We start from the raw sequence: 24,151 nt of genomic DNA on the forward strand, positions 1-24,151 counted from the left end.
ACCTAAAAAGCAGGTAAAAGGAAAGAACAAGCATGAGGCTACAATTAAGTTTTAAAAACAGACACACTGGCCACCACGGAGGGATGTTTGGTCCCTTTATTGCTTGGATGATGTGCTTGGTTTGTCTGCACTTAGATTTTAATCTCTCATAGTCAGTCATCATAGCTGAGGTTGGCACTGTTGAGAAACGAACACCAAGCCCTGCTGTGAGAGTGCCGGGACAGTTGTGAGTGTCACAGCTGGTTTTCTCATTCTCATTGAGTATTTTCTAGCAACTTGCCTCGGCATTCCAGCACAGGCTCAAAGTACCCAAACATGGAAGATTTTCACTTTTATGTACAACTAAGGACAATATTCAACTTTCTGGTTTCAAGACTATCATTTAGAAGAGGTCCTGACTTCATTTAAAAGAGGGTTAATGTACAATAAAAAGTCAAGTAAAATACTTACCTCAAGTTATTGGCACATGGTAAATATTATATTATACTTTCCAAGCCTTAGTTCTTAAGGAAATAACTACTTAGAAACTTGAGAACACAAAATAATTTTTCATAACCATATTAAATACTAATTTTTAGTATTATTCTTTATTAATTAAAACAAGACCCCAAATGAAAATGTTACAGGCATCCATAAGTAGCTCCTTTGCTTTATACACTTGCTTTATATACACTACTGAATCCTAGAAAACATTTTTTCAATCCAGAACATAATTTCACAACCCCCACCCATACACACAATTCTCTGTCTTGATGAAACCACTGGCAGTCCTGGTGAAACCACCGGCCATCTCCTGTTTCCTTGGCAACCATACTATCCTTAGGTGGCCTGATGTCACTCTGGTTTAAGAGATATGAGGGGAATAGAACAGAAAGCAAGGATGTGGAATTTTCATTTCTGAGGATCCTTCTCTGATGTGCTTTTCCATTTTAGAAATTTTGCAATAAAAAAACCTATACAATCCTTATTTGCCAGCCGGATCATGTCTTCTGCTGTGGCATCTCTAAGAGCATCCTGGTCAGGGTCCTGTAATGGCACAGCAGATGGATCGAATCGCTGCAGCTGTCTCAACTGTTCAAGTGATAAGCCAGCTCCCATCATCCCTTCTTCTCCAATCCGTGGCTCCTATTAGGAGAAAACCAGGTGGATGAATGCTGTCCCTGCCACATGTTAACAATTAAATTAAAAGATAAACTAAAAGCTGGGGGTGGTGGCGCATGACTATAAGCCCAGCACTCTGGAGGCTGAAGCAGGAGAACTACTGTGAGTTCAAGGCCAGCCTGGGCTAGATTGTAAGACCTTGTCTCAAAAATACAAAACAAAAACAAAAAAAGAGACAAACTGAGTTAAACCTATCACATCGTCCAAAACAGAGAACAGTAAATGCTTTTACTTTGCGGAACGTACATGATGCTTTTGAGTGGTAGAACAGAAAAGCGGTACTATGTGTTCACGCAACGAAAGGAAGACCATTTACGTCCTGCATGCTTACCAGGTACTGGGTGACACTGTAAAAGGCCTGAACTCCAGTTAGAAACCCTGAACTGAAACTGCAGCTTCGTCAAATTTTTGCTGTGTGATCTTAAGTAGGTAACTCTATCTAAACCCAACTTTTCAGATCTATAAAACAGATAAAATGCTAAGTTCTGAACTAAAATAGAGAGATGGCATCACGCCTGGGATACACTGAGAATGCAGTAAATGGAACATTATTATCCATAAAGTAACAGATAAAAGTCAGCTTTACTTAGTTCTTTTCACACTTCTGAAAAAAGTTCTTCAAATATCAAAAATGCGTTTCTCTGACCCATCCAATTGGTTTTACATGTCCTTGGAGAACACGTATTAGTAAAGGATCAATAAATTAAGGCTATATCCATTAGCTTTGAGTTATAAGGAATCCAAACAAATTCAGTGGTCCTTGCAAGGCACAAGTACAAAAGATCCATAACTAACTTGAGTCATCACTCACAGCCACACGTTTATGTATTAATAAAGATAGGTTTTCAGATATGTACTTAAGAACACAGATTGACATTTCAGTACGAATTCTAAGTGAATTCTGAAGTCTTCCCTTCATCTAGGGCTTCTGAGTCTAGAAACCATTTCTGGATTACTTATTTCTATGGCTTAAAATTGAATCATAAGTAGTCTTCAGAATCATAAAATTAGATTAGTGCCAAGTACAAGAAAGCTTAAAGCTTAGGTTTTTATATAACAAATTATAAAAAAGCAATAATCCTCAATATTCCCCTTCTCCACAGCCCTTTTTGGTCTTTGGATATTCCAGTTAGTGAAGTATGTTTGGGCTTAGATGTGACCTGAGACAAAAATACTTGATATATATTGTTAGGAGAAAAATATGGGATTAGAAACGAGGAAAAACAACTTTGAAACCCAAATGCCAAGTCCCATGAAAGACAGCTATTAGTAGAATAAACACATAACAAAAATCACCCAAGTTTTGTGTCATTTCAGCATAATGGCAAAACATAAGGGGAAAACAGTCTGTCGCCAACATGCAAAATCGCTGTGGCCATCTAAAAGTGATCTAAAAGGAGAAATGTTCTTGTTTACTAAGGTATTTGTTTCTTAAGTTTTACTTCACATATTTCAGCATGTAATACCCAGCGCCTATCACCACACTTCCACTTCTGTGATTTGTCACTCTGCACAGAGAAAAACTGAAACCACTCTTACCTGGGGCTGAAGCTGGAGGCAAGGAAATGTGCTGAGGGCCCAGGCAACCTGCTCTTCATTTTCTGCCAGGGTGATAGTGCACGTGCTATAAACGAGCATGCCTCCTGGCTTCAGCAGCTGGGCTGCCTAGAGAGAACTAAGTCAGTCCTGTACACCACAAGGCCACGTAAGTGAAGGGACTTTACAGCATAAAGGGTGACACCTACAAGTAGCTGAGAAATAAAACGAAGAACGACATTCTCCATGGTAAGTAAGCAGAGCACAATCCTTGCATCCCAGATCAGCTGCATTTCCCGCCTTAGCGCTCTCGTGCTTCACTTGGACCAGGATTCTCAAACACCAGAGTTTCATCCACTCAGACAGCAACCTTATTTCAAAAATTGGGAAGTTCACATTGCTAGGCCACGCCTTCTTTCTGAATTCCACACTCATATCCAGCTGCCTCCTCAACACTTCATGTCCCAAAATGAGCCGCTGTCTGAAGCGGCTTCCGGAACCTATCGTGGAAGTCTTCCCATCCTTCCAAGGTGGGCAGCGCCAGCCCAGATTCTACTTCACGCCTCTCACACTCGCCACGCGTCCCCAAATCCTGTAGGTTCTCTCCCAGCCTCCACCAGGACTCTGGTGCAGCCCTCCTCATTTCTTAGAGGACTCACACAGTCTCCTACTTAGTTTATTGCTTCCCTCCTGTCTTCTGACCACTTATTCTCAATCCAAAGCCAGAGTGCAGCGCAGCGTCCCACTGGTCACCTCTTAGCCTGACACCCTTCCAGTGCCCTTCCACTGCCACCCAGCGTCAAAGCCAAAAGTCTTTAGAGAGGCTGCAAGTCCTCCGGAGGCCTGCCCGCCGGCTTCCTCTACAGTACCTCGTGTCCTGCTTTAGAGCCACTGGCCTCCGGCTGTCTCTGGAACTCGGCAAGGCTCGCCCCACCTCGGGATCTTTCGCCCGGCTGGAACTCTGGGACACTCCTTCCCCACACTGCGTACTCCTTTCGCAGGTCACCTTTGCTCCATGTCCCCTTACAGCAGCCTTCCTCCTGACCCTGTGTGACATCCCAAATGCTACAGTCCAGCACTGCTACCGCACTTGCCTTGCTTTGGTTCTCTCCGCAGGCTCCTAGCTCAGGGCCTGTCATAATCTGAACAACTCACTCACTTGTTCACTGTCCCCGACAACCCGAGATGGAAAACTCAGAAAACAGGGGTATGAATCGTTTGTCGACTTTTTTACTTCTGTGTTATTGACACCGATCATAGCGTGATGTCTTGCATACAGCAGGCGCTCGGTGTCAAGCAAATAAATCAGCAAATAAAGTGCTAAACTAGCATGAATTTGTCTCAAATACCTATATTTTATTTTTAAAATTTAGCATAAATGTTTGTGGTTTCTTCACACTAGAGAAATTTAAACTTTGTTATTATTTATTTGTATAAATTTGTTTATTAAATACTTTTCATTGATAGTCTTGTAACAACCATGAAGTAAGATTACTATTTGCAGTGCAGTTCCTATTAGGTTGAGTCCTTATGCTCATTTCTCTGAATTTGAAATCAGCATAACTAAAGTCACTTAGGTGAAGAAGCCATGGCTCAAATCAAGATGTGTCCAACTAAATAATGCACATTCCATTTCAATTTGTATTCATCCAGTGGCACACCTGCTATAGTCACGTTGTTTCTCACAGGTCAGATATTCCTTTTTATTGAAATCATAAATCTATCTCTAGAATCTTTTAAAATTTCCTTCTCTGCTATACCCTAAAAAAGAACAAAACCCAAGTCCCTTAAACTGGGATCTTAATTTCACTCTTAAATCCAGGTGGCTTGCAGGTATATGTAAAACTTCCTGTTTGCTGCCTGCTGTTCTAACTCTATGTATTTTCTGACTACTACAGAAAAAATGTTACACAATCCATAAGGAGTGGCTACTTTTGTGAACTTGGAAAGGAGAGATGCATAGAAATGTACCCAAGGACAACTTAAGAGACAAAATAATTACAGTACACCCATTGTTGTGTTCGTCTACGTATTTATAATTGAATGGCTAAGAAGAAATAATGAATTCATCTTTGATCAAAGGGTGTCTATACTCAGTGAAATCACAGAAATAGAGTGTTTTATCTGGGTTTTTTCTAACACACACTGGAAATCAGTTAATTGTCAAAGTTTTTATGGCCCTTTTACTGGATGCTGCTATTCACTACTGTAATCTTTTGCATCTCATTGACTTTCTACATTTAATGTCATCAGCTGACTCAGGAGCCCAATAAAAAACAATTCATTTTGCATCAATTCTTTATGTCAATTACTAACTGTGTGAACCATTCACTTTTTAAAAAACACAGACCACAATGTTTGAAATTCATTACATAATTCAGGAAGAAATTTCACCATCGTCTTGTATTTGAAAGGATACACTACTGGGTTCCACATACCTATAAGCCCATCACTCTGGGAGGCTGAGTTAGGAGATATGCAAATGCAAACCCAGCCTGCACAACTTAAGTAACTTAATGAGATCCTGTCTCAAAGTTACAAATTTACACAGTGCTGGGATGGAGCTCAGTGCAAAGGCCCTAGGTTTAAGCCTTAGTACTAAAAAGTAAGTAAAATACAAAAAGGGTGAGTTGACACAAAGGAAAACTCTCTGTATTTAAATTAGGCATTCTCAGTCTTTTGTGTGAAATAAAATATACATAACATAAAACATCATGTTAACCATTTTAAGTGTGTAATTCAAAAGGCATTAAGTGCATTGTGCAGCTATCACTTCTACATGTCTCCAGAACTGTTCGTCATCTCTAACAGAAACTCACCTCAGACAGAAACTCTGTAACCACACCAGGAACCCCCTAATCTCCATTCCCCATCCCTTACTCGCTAGTGACCTCTAGCTTACTTCCTATGAATTTGTCATTCTAGGGGCCTTATATAAGTGGAATCATAAAACATTTTTCCTTTTATGTCTGGCTTAGTTGATGCTTCAACGTTCATCCACATTAGAGCCTATGTCAGAATTTCACCTCTTTTTAAGGGTGAATAATCTTCCATGTATGGATATGTTTATTCATTTCTCTGTTAATGTATTTGCGGGTTGTTTCCACCTTTTGGCTACTGTGAATAACACTACTCTGAACACTGCCCCCAGTGGCTTAAACTTCAAACTACCCAAGGTCAACATCCTTCACAGCAAAAGATCATCACATACCACAGAAAAGAGTTTTCGCTGTAGTGGCTGATATGACATCACTTCCTTCAAAGTCCAAGTACAAGCCATGTTTGGTCTCTGTCCCATTCCACTGCAGGGTGCATCAAGGAGAATTCGGTCAAAAGATTCTGGTGAGAATGGAGGTCCTTCTATACAGCGAATATAAAAATATTTGCTAATTGTCATATTGGTCTAGAACAGAAAACTCCAGATATAAGCAACAACCAGGATCTTAATGCTGTGGTTTAGGAGACCGTGTCTCAAACTCCATAGTAATAAAAAGGCTGTGGCTCTAATTCAGTGTGAAGGTTCTGGGTTCAATTCCCAGTACTACCAAAAGCAAAACAAACAAACAAACAAACAAACAAAACAAAAACAAAAACAAAACAAAACAATAGATCAAAGTATTGCTTTGGATAAAAAATAATGATTCCCTTGAGGCAGCCAGTAAAGCTAAGATTGACTTATGTTTAATATAGATTTGAGTTTGAACAAAAGTTTAAAAATGTGGAATTTGCTTGTTTGTTTTGAGACAAGGTCTTGCTATATAGCTCTGACTGGCCTTGACTCACTATGTAGCCCAGGCTGGCCTTAAACTCACAGCAATCCTCAGGAGTCAACCTGCTGAGTGCTGGGATTACAGGCATGTGCCACCATGCCATCCATAAAAGTGTGGGTATTACTGTTGGGTTTTTCCTTAATATAGTATAAACCTAGATGCAATCAAATGAGATCCTACACTCCCTACTTTAGAAACCATAGTTCATCAGAGCTAAGACTCAGAATTAATTCTAGTTATTTTAGGAATTGATTTCTCTTGGTAACTCCTACTGGGGACAGCTCCAGAAAATGAGTCTGTCAGGTAGTGGCTCTCACTCTATTGTTCCTTGGTCTCCTTGTTGCTGTCAGTATCACCCTGGTTGTGGACCACAGTGAGCCTGGATTCAGTCCTCCACAGAGCACCCTGTGCATTCACTGGAATAATTTTTGCAATTATTCTAATTGCAAATTAGTCTAATTCCTGATCTGGAGAACTCATGAAACAAAATGGTCTGTACATATCTTTATATGATCCTTACAAGTAAGACATTTTTATTTAAAGTTACTTGTTCCTATAGAACCTACAGCATCATTTCAAATTTCACCCTAATGTCATCTGTTTTTTTCTGATTTCAAAGCTATTAGATAAAAGCAATTATCTACCTCATCTCCCTCTGTAACCATCTTTGCTCTCTTATCTATTATTTTTGAAGAAATTCCTAAGAAATTATTTTTTGGACATATACTGGTAAAACCCACTAGAAATGCTACATCAATCTACCCTTAAATTTTATGTATACTTGTTTCTCCCAGTCTTCATTAAACGTGGTTTTGATTTATTGGTCATTTGTATTTTTGTCTGTATTTGGGCATATCCTCTGTCTGCCCTATTTGAGACTTATTATAAGAAAAGACACATCAAAGAGGGTAGGAGAAACACTTTTACATCACTTACATCACTTCTCCTTCAACCCCAGGCAACACAGAATAGAGAAAAATCCTCTGCTTGGGGGAAGGAAAGCAAAGTCATCAAGAGCATATTCTATTACCAGCCCCATCCTCATCAAACCAAGTACCAGGCAGCCATAGCCCCACCTTCCAGGCCAGTCTAAGTAGCCCCAGACCCTCAGCTTGCTCCCGCAGAGCAACAGGAACACCCTGAGCATCCAGGTTCTAGGCTGGCTGTGTGCAGCCAGGACCTAAGTCAAACCTTATGGACCTAGCCACCAGGCCAGTACCTGACTCTAAGCCAGACTCTAAGCCAGACTTTACGGGTATTTTTAGACCAGGAATATGTACCTAGACTCTAAGCCAGACTTTGTGGATTTTTTTAAAACCAGGAATCAAACAGACTTTGTGGATTCTGACTCCTGGTTAGTACCTTTAGCACCAGACTCTAGCTTAGTCACTATGGTTTCAGGTACAAGAGGAGCACTTATGATTGCAGATGTCAGACTGATCCCCACAAATCCAGAGTCTATGTCTGTTCCTGTTCCAAGTTCACTTTAGTGGGCCCAGGTTCCAGGCCTGTTCCAGTGGACAAAAAATCGAGTCCTGCCCTATTAACCTCTGATGCTAGGGAGGACCCCACACACTGAGGCTCTAGGATAGTGATGGTGAACTTTATAGAAATCAAGTGTCCAAGCTGCAACCCAAAAATCAAATATTTGTGGCAAAGTCCCAACACTGCAATTAAACCCAAACACTGATGTTTCAGTTTAGAAAAAACACCTTATACACTTGGGTCGCACACTGAGAGAGGGTTCTGCATGCCTGCTATGGAACGCATGCCATAAGTTCCCCGTCAGTACTCTTGGACCACCAATGTCACTTGCAACTTCAGGCCAACCGTAGGGACCTGCCCAATGCCCTGACTAAAGCTGCAGGCCCAACCTACTGACAGATTAGCCCCATGTGGACTCAGGAACCAAGACTATTTTAGCCCCAGGCAATAGCCTGTACTCAAGCTCAGTCATCTAGTTCTACATCGTCTTCAGGGAAGCTTGTGTTGTTGTAGGTCCTAGAACAACTGCTGCACGACTGACCTGAAGGTCCACCACCGTGGGTCCAGTTTTTACATGGGCTCACCCAAGGTATCAGATCACCCTGTCCAGTGACTCCAGCAGCAAAACAGCTCACAGACAGTGTGATTTGAGTTTCTCAAAATGGACAGATGAGCTGGAAGGCTCATTCCTACATAAAGCCAGTTTGCAAAGACTGTAAATCCCTGCTTCTTGAAATATGCAAACACAAATCCATAGCCAGAAGGATTAAGAACAAACAGAGAAACATGGCACCAACAAAGGAACAAAGCAAAAAGTACCAGGAACTCACAACTCAAGGAATGCCTATCTATGAATTACTAGACAAAAAATTCAAACGATACCACAGAAGCAAAAGATTATAAAAAACTACTACGAACAATTATACAACAATGGACTCGGTAACCCAGAAGAAACAGATTCCTAGATGAAACCACTACCAAGACTGAATCGTGAAGAAACCAAGGATCTAAATAAATAGACTCAATCTATAAAGAAAAACCTATGACTTGATTCCTTCACTAGTGGATGCTACTAATCGTTTATAGAGAAAAACTAATACCAGTCATTCTGAAACTCTTCCAGAAAGCTGAAGAAGGAATTCTTCCAAATTTATTTTATGAGGCCAGCATTACCCCAATACAAAAGCCAGAATAGAAGAAAATTACTTCAATATCCTTCATAAACACAAAATCCTCAACAAAATAATCAAAAATTGAAAATATTCAAATATTCAAAAATATTCAAAATCCTCAACAAAATATTCAAAAATTGAATCTAGAACATGACCAAATGACATTTACTCCAGGGATGCAAGCACAGTTCCTATATACATCAGCAAAATAAATGTGACGTACTGCATTAACAGAGCAAAGGGCAAAAACAATTTGATTATCTCAATAGGGGCAGGAAAAGCACTGGATAAAACTCAAAGCCTTTTCATGATAAAAGTTTCAGCAAATAAGCTATACAAGAAATATATCTGAGCACAGGAAGGCTGTAACAAGCCCATAGCATTAATAATAACAAAATGAATGGTAAAAACTTCAAAGCTTCTCTCTGAGATAGAGGGTAAACCAAGATGTCTACTCTCACTGCTTTTCAACACAGTACTGTAAGTACTAGAATGTTTAGGTGAGAGAAAGAAATGAAACCATCTGTCTGTTACTGACATGATCTTGTGTAGGAAAAAAACTTAAAAATTCCATGGGAAAATTATTAGGCCTAATAAAAAATTTTAGTAAAGTTTCTAGATATAAAATTAACATACAAAAATCAGCAGTGTTTCCACACATTAATATTTTCCACAAATATTAAGAAAATAATCTCATCTACAACACCAACCAAAAGAATGGTGCTAGAAAAACTGAGTATCTGCCTGTGGAAAATGAAGCAATCATTATCTCATGCCTTATATAAAAATAAACTCAAAATGGATTAAAGACCTGGAAAATGTAAAATACTATAGTAAGGAAAAAACACAGAGAAGGTTCACAGCACTACTCTAGACAATTATTTTTTAATATGACCCTGAAATTACAGCCAACAAAAGTAAAACTGATATTATGTCAAACTAAAAAGCTTCTGCACAGCAAAGTTGACTACACAGTGGGAAGAAGTATTTTCAAAGTATACATCCAACAGGAGGCTACTACTCAAAACACTTAAAAAAATCAAATAACTGGAAAATAAGAAGACAATCCAATTAAAACATGGGAAAAGGACAAGAATATTTCCTCCAAAGAAGACAGTGACAAGTACAGTACATCAAAAGATGCTCATCACTAATTATGGAAATGCTAATCAAAACCATCACAGGATAACATGTTATGCATGATAAGATGGCTAAAAAACAACATAATGGTGACAGCTCAAGTGTTACTAGGATGCAAATTAGTTATATCATCATGGAAAATGGTATGGTTCCCCAAAAAACTAATAATAAACTGACCATATAAGCCACCAGTGGGAATATATGCACAGAAATTAAAATCAGTATGCCAAAGAAATACCTGCATCCCCATGGTCCTTACAGCATTATTCACAATAGCCAAGATATGAAGTCAACTCAACTATCCGGCATAGAAGAATGGTGTACACACACACACACACACACACACACACGTAGCCTTTTCGAAAGGATATTATGTTATTTGTGACAATATGGATGAATCTGGAGTTCCTTATGCTGAGTAAAATAAAGCAGCAACCAAAAACAAACAAATAGATAAACACTGTATGATCCCAGTTATATGCAGAATCTAAAACAGTCAACCTGACAGAAGCAGAGAGCAGCACAGGGTTACTAGAGATGGGGAGAACAGGCCAGGCATAGGGAGGTGCTGTCCAAAAGGTAGAGGTTTCCTGCTAGACAGGAAAAAACAAATTGCTGAAATCTGCTACATAGCATGGCAACTTCAGTTAATGGGAATTATGTATTTGAAGACTGCTTAGCAAAAATTTCAAATACCACAAAAAACAAATAATGGATGTGTTAATCAGCTTGTTTTGATCATGCCATGTTTATACATACTGTGTATCAAAACACTGCAGGGTAATCCACAAATACACACAATGATGATTTGTCAGTTACACTAAATAAAAAAATAAAATTTAATTTACCTTGTGTGTCCTCAGTCATATCATGTTTATGTGCCTTTGTTCCATCAAAGCAAAATGCTTTGATGGAATTCAGTCCTAACAACAAAGCATTCTGCTTTATTTTTTCCACTTTGTTGGGTATTTTATCCAGTGCTATTACTTCTCCCTAAAGAAAATAAAATTCACAAAACAAAGCATAAATCCAAAGCAGCGACGAAAATACAAAATTAGCTTGTGAAAAAATATGGTCCCATTTGTACTTTTAACACTGTATTCTTTAACAAACACACGGCAAATTTACACCAAATACTGAGGTCTTTCTTTTAAAAAGATACTCTTATCGGATAATTAATCTTATAACTATCTACTTTTAAACAAGGAATCAAAACTTCAAAGTGCTTGCAACTTACTCAAACTTAAAAAGCGCTTGTAGTAGAATAAAAACTGGTGGTCAGCATAAAAGGATAATATATGTACACATACATATGAGGAACAAAAGCAAGAAAAAAGGAATCAATCCACATCTTATTTCATAATATTGTATCGTTGTATGTTTAAAATATCACATGACTGTCAACAATGCATGCCTGTATGGTGGTGGTGCTTTGGATTTATGCTTTGTTTTGTAAATTTTATTTTCTTTAGGGAGAAGTAATAGCACTGGATAAAATACTCAACAAAGTGGAAAAAATAAAAGTTGCCAGCATAAAAGGATGTGGAGACAAACACCATGGCACTGTGGGTTCTCCTAAGTGGTGTTGTTTGGAGCTATTGGTTGTCTTAGAGGAGCTGCTCATGGCCAGCTTCCCTGATACAAATTTGGCCATTACCATTGGAGGAGCTCAGGACCTTGTCGTTAAGAGTGGCTGCGGTTCACTTTGGGAGAACTCTGGTCCTTATGTTAACATCACTTCCTGACTACAGAGGGGAAGAAGAGCGCTGTTTAATCTCTAGAAGTTTGTCACACTGGCATCCTGATATGAATTCAGACCTTACTGGGGCTGAGGATGGCTGTGGTACTTTTGGTGGGGGAGCCCTGGTCTGTACTTTGAGCGTTGCTTCTTGGCTCCAGTGTAGAACCCTCAATCCACTGGCACAGATTCTTCACTCCACTGGCATAGATATTTTATCCTCTACCACTGACCTTTGGGCCTTACCAGTGCAGATCCATAAAACAGACTTACGGGAGTCACTGTTATGGACTCTATAGACCTCCGTGGGACTCGTGAGAGGCACTGCCATGGGCTCTAGGGCTTCAGCTGGACTCACACAGGGTACTGCTATAGGATTCAGGCCCTAAGCTGGACTCCTTGGGTCTCAATGTGTGGACAGATTTCCTGCACTTCTTGTATTTGACCATCTAGGTGACCATCATAAAATAATACTATCAATGATGTGTACTCAGTGTCTTGTTCTCCCTTCAGCCCCTAACTACAACACCACCCACTGAAAGCAAACATTAAAATCACTTATTTGATGTGATTGTTCACCTACAGAAGTGCATGAACTAATGCTATGAGACATCTGAGCTAAAATGCCTTTATAGGTAAATGAATGCCACTTACAAAATCAGCCCTCTATAATATTTTGAGCTATTCACATAAAATTTCTGTGAGTTCTAGCAATTAAAGCCAGAAAATCAGAAGCCAAAAAGCTCTGTATCACAGCAAAACAACCTGGAACAGTATTAAAAATATTTCAAAAATCCTCATATATGGTAACACATCAGTTAAGTCAAAGTCAATAAAAATGAGAGACCACCACCATATAGGCATGCATTGTTGACATTCACGTGATATTTTAAACATACAACGATACAATATTATGAAATAAGATGGTGGGTTGATTCCTTTTTTCTTGCTTTTGTTGCTCGTAGGTATGTGTACACATATATCATCCTTATATGATATGTACATCAAATTCTCTGCTTCACAAGAGAAAGAAATTTATAGTATAGACAACAATAAAGAATATTTGCTGATAATGCTCCCACACTGTGACAGACACTTACTGGGGCTCAGCCTTGTCATTTGCTTGGCCCTGGGGGCCATGGTAAATGTGGTGAAGCAGAGTGCTCAACTCTGCTCTCTGCCATCACCAGGCCCCAGCTACTACCCTTAGTGGGCTCACTCTCTTGTCTTTGCAGAAAAAGTACAGACCAGAAAGGCAGGGCAGCACCACAGCTGTCTCACCTGAAGTCACTTTAGAGAACTGAAAGCCATACAAACTGAAAGCCATACAAGTGAATGACTCAACCCTAAATTACCAGAACCCCCTAACCAAGCTGGAGCTGACCAGGAGCCCCGAAGGTATCAGCTGAATCATGCAGACTCCTGAGCCCAACAATCACTTATGTGTATGCTACTAAGTTTATATTTTTTTACATTGCATTTTAAAGTCAATTAACTAGTTGAAAACACCTCTTACTAGAGAGAATAAAAGGACTTCAAGGAACTACACCATACGGGGCATTACTATCACTATCTCAAAGCATATCACAATCTACATTTAAGCTTCCATATAGATTAAAAAAAGGATTTGTATTAAACACAACTCCATAAAATGAACCTTTGTATTTCATTTTATGCACTACAAGCATTTAAAGCATTTTTCCATCAAGGTTTTCCTGCTACTAAATTCTTGAAGTATATTTTTTCTGTATTTCTTCTATGTAATATCATGCATATTGATTCCTCAAAATTTCAACAGGTATCTTTTTCTATTGGAGAGATTCCTTAAAACTGAAGCTACTTGTTGAGGTTGTATCAGGGACACCGCAAATTCTATGTATAGTGAATATATATAGTACATATATACATAGTGAATGTGTGTGTAATGCAAAGATAGTACTCCTGGGCCTTCAATTTACTTACTTAAAATATGAATCTTTAAATAAATAAATATATATATATATATATATATAAAACATAATATATAGATATGTAAAAATATATAATGTATAGACATATAAATATATATAAATAATATATATATTTTATCCCCTTTGCTTATAATACTGTATTTTCAGAAATTCTAACAGAGTTAAAGTTACACACTAAAGTGTAATGGGAATTTTCATCAAAATTCTTTGGATAATTAATATACTAATGGAGTATAGCTCAGTGGCATGGCACCTGCGGGGTAAGTACAAGGTCTTGAGTTCAGTTCTTGGTTCAAAAAAAAAATTAATATATTAATAAAAGGAAATATATAGCTTCAACCTAATGGTAGATATTTCTACTTTTTTCAATGAACTATTGCTTGCAAGTCCCTTGAGACTCTTAAGAATTATCAAATGTAGATGAAAAATGAGTTTATCACTTTGGAGAGTGAGAGTATCTTCTATCAAGTAAATCAGCTAGAGCAAAGGGGCTTTTGTAAGTCTGACGTAGGTAAGTTTTTTACGTCAGTTACATACTTTCTTATATATACACTAGTACTACAATCATAACATCTTTTTCGACCATTCCTCAGACAGTTTCCAGGTAATCAGACTCTTCTGTTTCCCTCCTACACTGCCAGCCATTCCTTATATCTCCAACTTATGAATGCTGGTATTCACTATTCACATGGCTCACTGTTCGGAACCTTTCTATTCTCCATCAGCCTGTCCGTATGTTGATGGTTCCCAAATTTTTATGTGCAAAGCAGACCTCTCCCCTAGACTCTGGTCTCACATTTTACTGCCTGCTCATCTCAGACTGAACCCAGAGCCAAGCACACGCTAGGTAAGTACACTACCACTGAGCCACACTCTCAACCCTCCAATGATTTCTGAACATAGATAAATCCAGCCTATAAAAAAAAAGGAAACAACTCAGCAAATACACACGCAAACAAAGTAAAACTGAAATCAAAGTTATCAAAAGCCAGGCTTACTTAAATTCTGTGCTCATGAAACAGGCTTTAAAATTAAACCAGATCATACAGTTTATAAGATCCTTAAGACACACCTGTGTATATATTAGCTCCATATGTGTATAATTACCTAGGCTACCTATGGAGTTCAAAACCAGCCTGAACTACAGAAGACGCTGTATAAAAACAAACAAACAAACAAAAAAGAAGTGTCAGGACAGTCTTAATAAGTGGCAATTATCTTTTCTTTTTTTTTTTTTTTTTTTTTTTTTTTGTAACAAGGTCTCACTGTGTAGGCTGGTTTAGCCTTTGAGTTTGTACCAGTCTGGCCTTGAATTCACAGTCATCCACTTGCTTCAGCCTCCTGAGTCTGCGATTACAGCAGTGTGCCACCATACCCAGGTATAAACGGCAGCTGTCTACTGACCTTAAGCTACAGTGCCTGCCATAACCCAACAGTCCTCACTCTGGCTGAACAGGAAGTAAATTGGATTACGGTATCAGTGTGATCCCAAGTCACACACAGTCCCACCTTCACCACTGAAATCTATAGCATGTTGACGACTTTTCTTGGGAGACAGACTCACCTGATCGTGCATCAGTGCTGCAATATGTGTTGCTTTACCTCCAGGTGCTGCACACAAATCTAGAACCCTCTCTCCGGGCTGAGGATGTAGAACGTGAGCTACTACAGCAGATGGTAAATTCTATAAGAAAAATGATGCAAGTACTGTTCAATGACTCTAATCAATTCTAATTTCAGAATGAGAGAGTGTAAAGGAAACTTTCGAGATAATTCAGCACAGTATCCTCAAATTTGGTAACAACAGTTTTTACAAACATACTAAGTCAAGAAAGTTGCAGTTTCCTAGAGTATACTATGATCTCATGAGAATTGCATAACATATCCATACAGGAAAACAGGGTCCAGGGGTTTAGCTCAGCTGCCTAAGTGCCTGCCTGGCAAGCACGAGATCCTGAGTTTGATGACCAATAACAAAAAGAAAAAAGAAAGAAAACACAGGACACATTTTCTACTCCATTCATTCAATTGTCAATTGATGGCAGTTTTCTACAAATAAATTGCTATCATCCTCTAAAGTAGTTCTCAATCCTGGATACACAATAAAGTCACTTGGTGAGCTTAGGAAAAAATCTGGTCCCCATACAGAAAAGTTAGATGAGGATTTCCAACGATGGGGTTGATAGTGGTGCTTCAAAAATCTTCCCCAGCGATTCTAACATGCATCTAGCTGTGCAGTAACGCTAGCCAGTGCATCTCCAACTTAGCTATAAAACCACCCAGTGAAGCTTCTCAGTGTTCCAACTCAGGCCTGAACCAGGAATAACTGAAACACTTCAGATGCTAGGGCCCAGATAGCAGAATTTATTTACTGCTCCCTGGTGGTCCACCTTTCTCTGACCCCTTAATCAAATGTTTGCAAGAAAACAGGCAGTCAGAGTTCAGTTTGAGGCATTATTTTTCTTTCCTCCAGTTAAACTAGAATATGATGACAGAGTATGTGTTCAGCCAGAAATAACCTATACATCTGAGAAACTGGATTGTAAGAAAAAGTTCTAAGAACAGTCATGGTATAAATTTCTGGACTTTGTGGTTCCTGCACTTCTTGGAAGAGCAAATCATGCCCCTTGCAAATTACCCCTCTGATTCCTGTTACACCTGCTGTTCCCAGTCACATCCTTAGGGCACTGGGCCCTGGTAACGTTGTGGTGACCCTTTGACCAGGTGGTCTCATTTACTTGTATTTTCTATTGGGGCTTTTGACTGCACTGAGAGATTTAGGTTGCTGTGCTGGTTCCAACCAGGTGCACAAACTCCTCCTCCAGACAAGAGGGTGGAGATCCACAACTGATGGAAAGGAAGCTGCATTAATTACCACATCCTAGCCACTGCCCAAATTCTACACAGAACCAGAAAACCTGACCCGGCCTCACTGTCCTCGACATATCTGGGCAGTGCCCATTCTCGGTCTTTGAGGGTGTATTTGTTACCTGACCTGTAACACTGAGCCTGCAGAGTGCACTGTACTGTGTCTGAGTAAACACGCTTGCTACAAACTACTCCCTTTTGACTGTGTCTCATTTTGTGCACTCCCTGCCCACCTCAGGGAGGACTCAAGAGCCCACCCACCACAGGAATGAAAGCACTCCAGAGTAATTACAGTGACCAAACAAGAGCTATGAATTCTTCAAGGTGTAACTTCCTTTTCACAAGTTCACTGGTAACTGAACATTCAAGAAACTCATCAGTTTTCGGAAGCTAGAGGCCAGGTCAGGCAGCCAGGGGAAAGGAAGAGATAGGGAGGGAGGAAAAGGAATTATCAGTGTTATGTATGTGTACCAACTCCACACAAGGAATGCAAACACTGCAAACAGGTAGTAATGAAAAGTAAAGTATGCATGCAAACACCGAATTTAAAAAACAATAGCACAGATTACTAGAGAATGTCATCTTGCATGAAGATGCAGTTTATGATTAAACTTTTTAAAATAAATTTTAAAAACACTTTGAAAACCCCAAGGACAGCTGAGCTTGCTAACACATGCTTGTAACCCCAACACTCTGGAAGCCTGAGGCAGGAGGATCTAAAAGTTCACGTCCCGCAGAGGCAAACGGTAACTTAGCAAGACCCTGTCTCAAAATATAAAAGGGAAGGCAGGTGTGTTTGCACACACCTGGAATCCAAGTACTTGAGAGGCTGAGGCAAGAGGATCAGCCAAGTTCAACAACAGCCTGGGTTCCATAGTGAATTCAAGGCCAGCATGAACTACAAAGCAAGACCTTGTCTCCAAAAACCAAGTAACAATAAAATAAAAACAATCGAGATAAAGGAAAGTAAAAAAGGGCTGGGGATATAGCTCCATGCAAAGGTCCAGTGGTCCATCTCTGTTAGTTGGGTTGGGTGTGGTTAGATGGGACAGGGTAGAACAGAATCAAAGTAAAATACCATCACAGATTTTTCTACTGGCCAGATTTTACACAGCAAACAGGAAAGAAAGCAGCAAACGAGAATATCACTTTGACTTCAGTTGCAACTTCTGTCCCAAGGAACCAAGTGTTTCAATGTATGCACAGCCCCACTTCCTCTGCAGCTCTTCAGTGAGCTGGGGTAGGGGTAATTTTCCTTCTTAATGACAAAATCCAGAAGCACAGGAGTTAAATGGCTGTTCCAGGAACATTAGGAGCAAAACTACGAAAAGGAAACGGTCTCTAGTCTGGAGGTCTCTACCGTGCCAACAGCTGAGTTTTGAGGCCTAGGGTGAGGGAAGGCCTTATTGCTACTAGCAGCTGGATCAACAGCCCTAGTTTTCTTATTTGTATGGGAGATAAACCCATCAACTCTCTGGGGAATGTGGAGTGGTGAAAGCCAGGGAATCCTTCTTCACTGGCTCTGTTGGTAACACACATTTGCACAGCCTGGCAGTCCCCAGTGTTTACGTGTTTCCAGCAAAATCTGTTCTGTTAAAGACTACTGGATCGTTTTAAAATCAGAGGGTACTGGAAAGTATATCAGTTAAGAATATTTTTAACTTGAAATTTGTCTTAAAAACTACCAATTATTTCGTATTGTTCCATCTCCAATAGGAAGCAGGTAAAAGTAGTAAGTCTAAGCTATGTACAGGGCTCATCAAGCTAGTATCATACTAATAAACACTCACTGCCAAAATACACCACCTCTATACAAATCCTACTGTTTTTAAAATTCAGAACCAGAAAAGTAGACAGATGGTTTTATTCACTTACTCCTTTAAAGAATGCCTGCTATTGCACACACCAGACACCAGCCTGTGCACTACAGTTAAAAAGAGCTTGCCCCTTCCAGGAAGGAAGTAGAGATTTCATCTCCTGGCCTGCACTCCTGTCCTTTTTATTATAAATACTGTAACATGATATCTTCTTGTACATACCATAAGTTACAAGAAATTAAATCCCAAAAGTAGCACAAAGCCCTTACAACTTAAAAGCATCAGACCTGTTGACACTTAACAATTGATAAGTGACAGGTGAGACAAAAATTCCTTAATTACAAAGCCATGATATGTAGCGTTTTTATACTTTAAGGATCTAAGTGTACATAATGTACATTTATATAAATTAGCAGTCTTAGATCATGTAACAGATGAATGAACATAACAGTTAAGTTTTTACTTTTTGCTCTGTAGAAATAGTGTTTACTTTTAAATATATTTCCACTGATTCAGTATTCAAAGTGTGGTCCGCAAACCAAGGAGATCCAAAATCCTGGGAACTTGTCAGAAATATAACATTTCACAATTCACCCAGACATACAGTCAGAATCTGCATTTTAACAAACTTTACTAGATTTGTATTACATTTTCACAAAACAGTTTAGGAATATTGTTGTATATGATATGGATTAAAACTAAATTGAGAATAAGCCAAAGCTGGAACACTTTGAGCATTTAATATTTATAAAGACAATAATGAATTATAGACTATGTAAAAATAAAAATTTGTCAGTACATACTATTAGAAAATAATAGGGTGTGAGGGACCTCGTATTAAAATGTTGGCTGTTAAATATAGAGGTGTTACGGCTTATATCTAGATGTCTTCCTCAATCTCATGTGAACCTAGCAGAGAGCATTTTGGAGGCGGCTGAATGTAGGATGTGTGCTGCTGGGATCAAGAATGTGGTGTTGGGATTGATTCAGGTTGCAATGCTAGGATTGAGGTTGGGCAGCCTGGACAGGATATAAAAGACAGGACTGCTGTGGTCACTTGCCGCTTGCTGCTTCTGCCTGCCATGAACCGTTTTTCCTCTGCAATGCACCTCTGCAAAGTCACCCTGCCTTGGAGTTGGTCGATTATGAATTGAAACCTCTACAAACTGAGCTAAAATAAACCTTTCCTCCTTTAACTTTGGGTGTCAGGTATTTTGTCTCAGCAACAAGAAAACTAAGACAGAATTGTAGGCTGAAGTGGGAAAAGACATCTTGTAGTCATGACTAGCTCAGGCAATAATTATAGGTGGATGCTAAATCTCAGAGGAAATTTTAATGAGCAGTGTATTCAGATAATTTTTAGTCTCCCCACAGACTATTAGTTGCACAGGGAAAAAAAGTGATTTTATGTTTTTATGAAAAATGAGATGTTAAAAAGGTGACCAAAATGAACAAGGCCAATGAGAAACACACAGATGTGATGCAGACGTGATGCCCTCAGTCTAATACATCTGTGAACTTTTGTGCGACACATGACAGACAGCCTACAGCATCAATAAGTAAGGGAAAGAAAAGCAAAATAAGAAAGCTAAGGATTCTGCCTACTTCTTATATAATGGAATTCCAATTTTAAAAAAGCACAGTCTATTGCAATAGTGGAAGCACATCAGGGAAAATGTTATTTCCCAAAGTACAACAATGAGACAACTGAAGACAAACTGAAAACAGAAAAGCCAAATAAGAAATAAAAGTTGACTATAGACAAGTGAGAATTTGCTACAATTAAGGGAATAAAGTTTAAATTGTGTAAAGCTTGAAGTTTAGTGTAAATCCAATGCATGATATTAAACAATTGTTGGTTACTATTTGGGGAAATCTAAAGGTTATTTCCTTTTAGAGTGGTTCACAAACTTGGATTTAATCACATTACATTTATGAAGTTCAAAATATACAAACAAATGAAAAGCCGATTTCCAGCATCCATCTCAGACCTAGTGAAGCTAAATTTCCAGGGAACCCCCCATTGCCCAGCTATGGCAAGGCACTTCATCTCCGTGGCAGATCAGAGTCGTTCATGCCGCCAGGGAATCTGCTCCTGTTTTGCAGCCCTTCCCAGGGTTATGTGTGGGGCACTGACATCAGTCAGGAACACATGCTCCAGGGCAGAAAGATCTAGGTTCACATTTTGACTTTGCTGATTTCTACGGATGTGGTATTCAACAAACCACTCGTTTATCACTTGAAAAATACTAACTGCCTACTGTGTGCTACGCACTTCATTTCTTTAAGCCCCAATTTCCTTATCAGTGAGAGTAGAAGTCTGTGGGGAGGGCATGAAATAGTGAGTGTAAAACACACTAAGTGTTAGCTACTACTGCCATTATCATCTTTAGTAAGTTTCATTGGTCAGCGACTGGACATCTGGATAGATTACATAAACAGTTCCTGCAAAAGAAGTGACAAAAGTGAAGCTCCACTCTCGAATACAAAAGCTTTACTCCAACGGTAAAGTCTTATGTCTTTTTTATAGAGTGGCAAAGAATACTACTATTATTATTAATTTTGGGGGCCTTTTTGTAAGGCAAGATTTCACTACATAGTTCAGGCTGGCCTTGAACTCACTTTGTAGACCAAGCTGGACTTGAATTTCGGCAGTCCTCCTGCTGCAGACTCCTAAGTGCTCGGGTTATACGTATGCATTGCCATGTTGCCTGGCTGCGAAGTACATTAGTATATTATTAGTCACAGTATGTCTCACACTGTGTACTTCATGAGGTCCTCATTAAGCTGATTCTAAAATGAAGGGCTGTGCTGATCTTACTATAGGTTGCAGGGTATCTAAAGAAAAAAAATTGCACAGTACTATATTTTTTATTTTCCAAACTAAATATAGAATAATCAGATATATGGTGTTTTATTTTGCAACAGGGAAAAATAATATTGCAATCACTGTTTCTAGTGAGCAGTATAGAGATCGCTAGCAATGATTCAGGCTATGTCATCACATGATCACAAGTGCTTAAGAACAGATTATATAACAAGTAAAAAGCTAATGCTAAGCAAACAACACACCAAAGATGAGTCCTAAGAAATTATGTATTTGGTTATATCACTAATCATACAATTAGGTGACAATACATAGAGTATTTTCCATTTTTCACCTCAGAAAGAATCTCTACTTGTAAAATCTCTTTAGGTTTAATTCTGGAGAAGAAAGCACATGCACCTGGTCTGTGCTGAGACTACCAATTCCTAGCAATATGTCTGAGGCAGGAGGTAAAAAGAAGTCAGGGCATAGAACATGAAGACTTAAAGTCAGGGCTTACGTGAGCTGATAACCCAAGGGCTCAAACTTACCTGAACTGGGAGGGCCTAATGCAATACAAAGGGCAGAGCAAATGTAACTAATCACACTACAAGGAGCCTTAGAAGGCTGAACAGACAAGACAGCCTGCTTCCTGGGCATCAAAGGGCTGGCAACCACCAGCGGCATCCCTGCATCCTGTCACATTCACCTGAACCAAAAAGCTGTATAAAAGACACTGCACTTAAGCACTTACAGTTTTTCTACCTTGATGAACCCCCTCCCGGACACTGGGGTGGGAGCTTTCTTCTAATTCTTCCCCACTAATAAATAAGCACTCAGTCATTCCCTGCTCCTTGCAGTTTTGTTGGCACCAATCTTCTTTGCCCCAATACAAGGACAGAGAACATGACACAGGGCAGGAAGTGGTTGTATGACCTTAGACAACAACCCAACAAATCTGATCTCAGTACTGTCAGCAGACAAGAAGGTGGATTTCTCTCAGAAGACAGATCTCTGGTTGTGAGGAAGTAGTGAAAGCTGAGGGAGCAACTGAGCAGCCCTGGCTAGGATGACCCCTTGGGTAGCACCCAAAGGCTCCTCAGCAGAAACTAGATCCCAATGGCCCAACACAGACCCTGTAGAAAGATACCCACTTGCCCACTGTCCTGACCTGCACTCCTCAGTGCGGTGAGGTAAAGTTCTCTCAGTGATCTCCCAGAGCGACCTGACACTGGTAAGAGTCTTCTCTTAAGCCTCACTGGCTTGGCCCTCTTTTACGCTAGTAGGATAGATCTCCTCTTGTGCTATGTCTTGAGTAGATTTGCTAAAGTGGCCTATGCATAGGCTTTCTTTGGATTGAGAGATGGTCCTAACTTCTGTGGGACTTGCTGTATAGATTCAGTCCTGCTACAAAAAGACAAAGCTTCAAATCTGGTTTTTAAAGAAGTGATAGTAAATAAATACCCCATCTCATAATCTATGGCTCTTTTTTGTGATAAGGTACATGCTATACAAAAATGTACTATATATCTAAAGTTTAGATATATAGTACTTGCTTTAAAAATAGCCCATGGTTCATAACTAATAGTATCAACACAATTGCTGTGCTAAAATGTATCTTGCTTGTGATTTCAAACTTCCTATAAAAACATTATACCAACTATCTACAACTATTTGATAAAATTTTGACTTCTAAGACAATCATGGTTGCTCTCACTTCAATACTGCTGCAACTGACTTCCTAGGTATTCAACAAAGGCTCTGAGACCAAAGCTAATTATGTAACTGCACTAAAAACAACCGTTTTGGTTCTGGTCTTACAAGGTCAGCAAGGATATGATACATGAGAGACCTCTTTGTAAGCATTTGCCTGGCAAAAGCAAAGTGGTGAGTTCAATCCCCAGTACCAAAAAAAAAAAAAAAAAAAAAAAAAAAAAAAGACCTCATGCTAGAGGGAGGATCATAAAGAGAAACATGTTTCCATTCTTTCAAGGAGAGTCCTGTGGTCTAGCACAGGCCATAACTCATCCTGGCAGATGACACTGGCAGAGGGGCTAAGAGGCTCTGCATGTGATTCCAAAAGTAACTCCTGTCGTGTCTTAATTGACCTTTATATATGCCATAGGGTAATTCTAATTAATATGGGTATCACTTAAACGCGGTCTTAAATACACAGTCAGAAAATAGAACCAAACCATGTAAAAATATTAATAATAATTCAGGGTAAATATACAAGGGGTTCCAGGTCCTATATGCTGGCCCCTACTGACAGTGTCCAACTATACCTATATCTTGTCACTATTATGGTTCAATACGGCTAAGAATCCACAATAATAGTTCCACAAATTCAGTAAGAATCTTTTTTAACTACCTAGCTAAGCTAACACAGGGCCTTCTATAGCCTTGCATCTGAAAACTTACATGCTTATATAAAACTTACTATCTTTAAATGGGCCACACCAAATAAAGAAGAAATGTTGCTTTTATGCCAGTCAGTTTGACACAACAAGAGATATAACGTAAAAACTAGCCAACTGTGCTTGCAAAGATCCACCAATATTGTCTAAGTCATAGAGATCATGGTCAGGGATCTAAAATTTGACATTCTGACTCCCCTAACAGGACCAACATTAGTGCTCCTTGTAGCCTTGATATTTAGACCATCTTTTCTCAACTGCTTAATCAAAT

At 39.2% G+C, this 24,151-nt stretch overlaps 1 protein-coding gene across 11 annotated transcripts in view; it reads right to left on the reverse strand.

Moving 5' to 3' along the window:
• Positions 1-560: 560 nt before the first annotated feature.
• The window catches only part of LOC134473610 (tRNA (cytosine(72)-C(5))-methyltransferase NSUN6-like), a 46,660-nt gene continuing 23,069 nt past the window's right edge, over positions 561-24,151 (reverse strand). For 3 of the 11 annotated variants that reach the window (XM_063238580.1, XM_063238579.1, XM_063238586.1), the window contains 6 exons: positions 15,537-15,656; positions 11,113-11,257; positions 5,909-6,057; positions 3,567-3,743; positions 2,701-2,826; positions 561-1,125 (listed from right to left, as the gene is read on the reverse strand). In XM_063238580.1, coding sequence (XP_063094650.1) covers positions 892-1,125; positions 2,701-2,826; positions 3,567-3,743; positions 5,909-6,057; positions 11,113-11,257; positions 15,537-15,656 — 951 coding nt within the window. In that variant the 3' untranslated portion in view covers positions 561-891. The other 8 variants (XM_063238583.1, XM_063238582.1, XR_010043931.1 and 5 more) reach the window with 7 other exon arrangements.

Source organism: Cavia porcellus, unplaced genomic scaffold (assembly GCF_034190915.1).
Source record: "Cavia porcellus strain 051 isolate PalLab524CR breed Dunkin Hartley unplaced genomic scaffold, mCavPor4.1 scaffold_27, whole genome shotgun sequence".
NCBI classification, from domain to species: domain Eukaryota; kingdom Metazoa; phylum Chordata; class Mammalia; order Rodentia; family Caviidae; genus Cavia; species Cavia porcellus.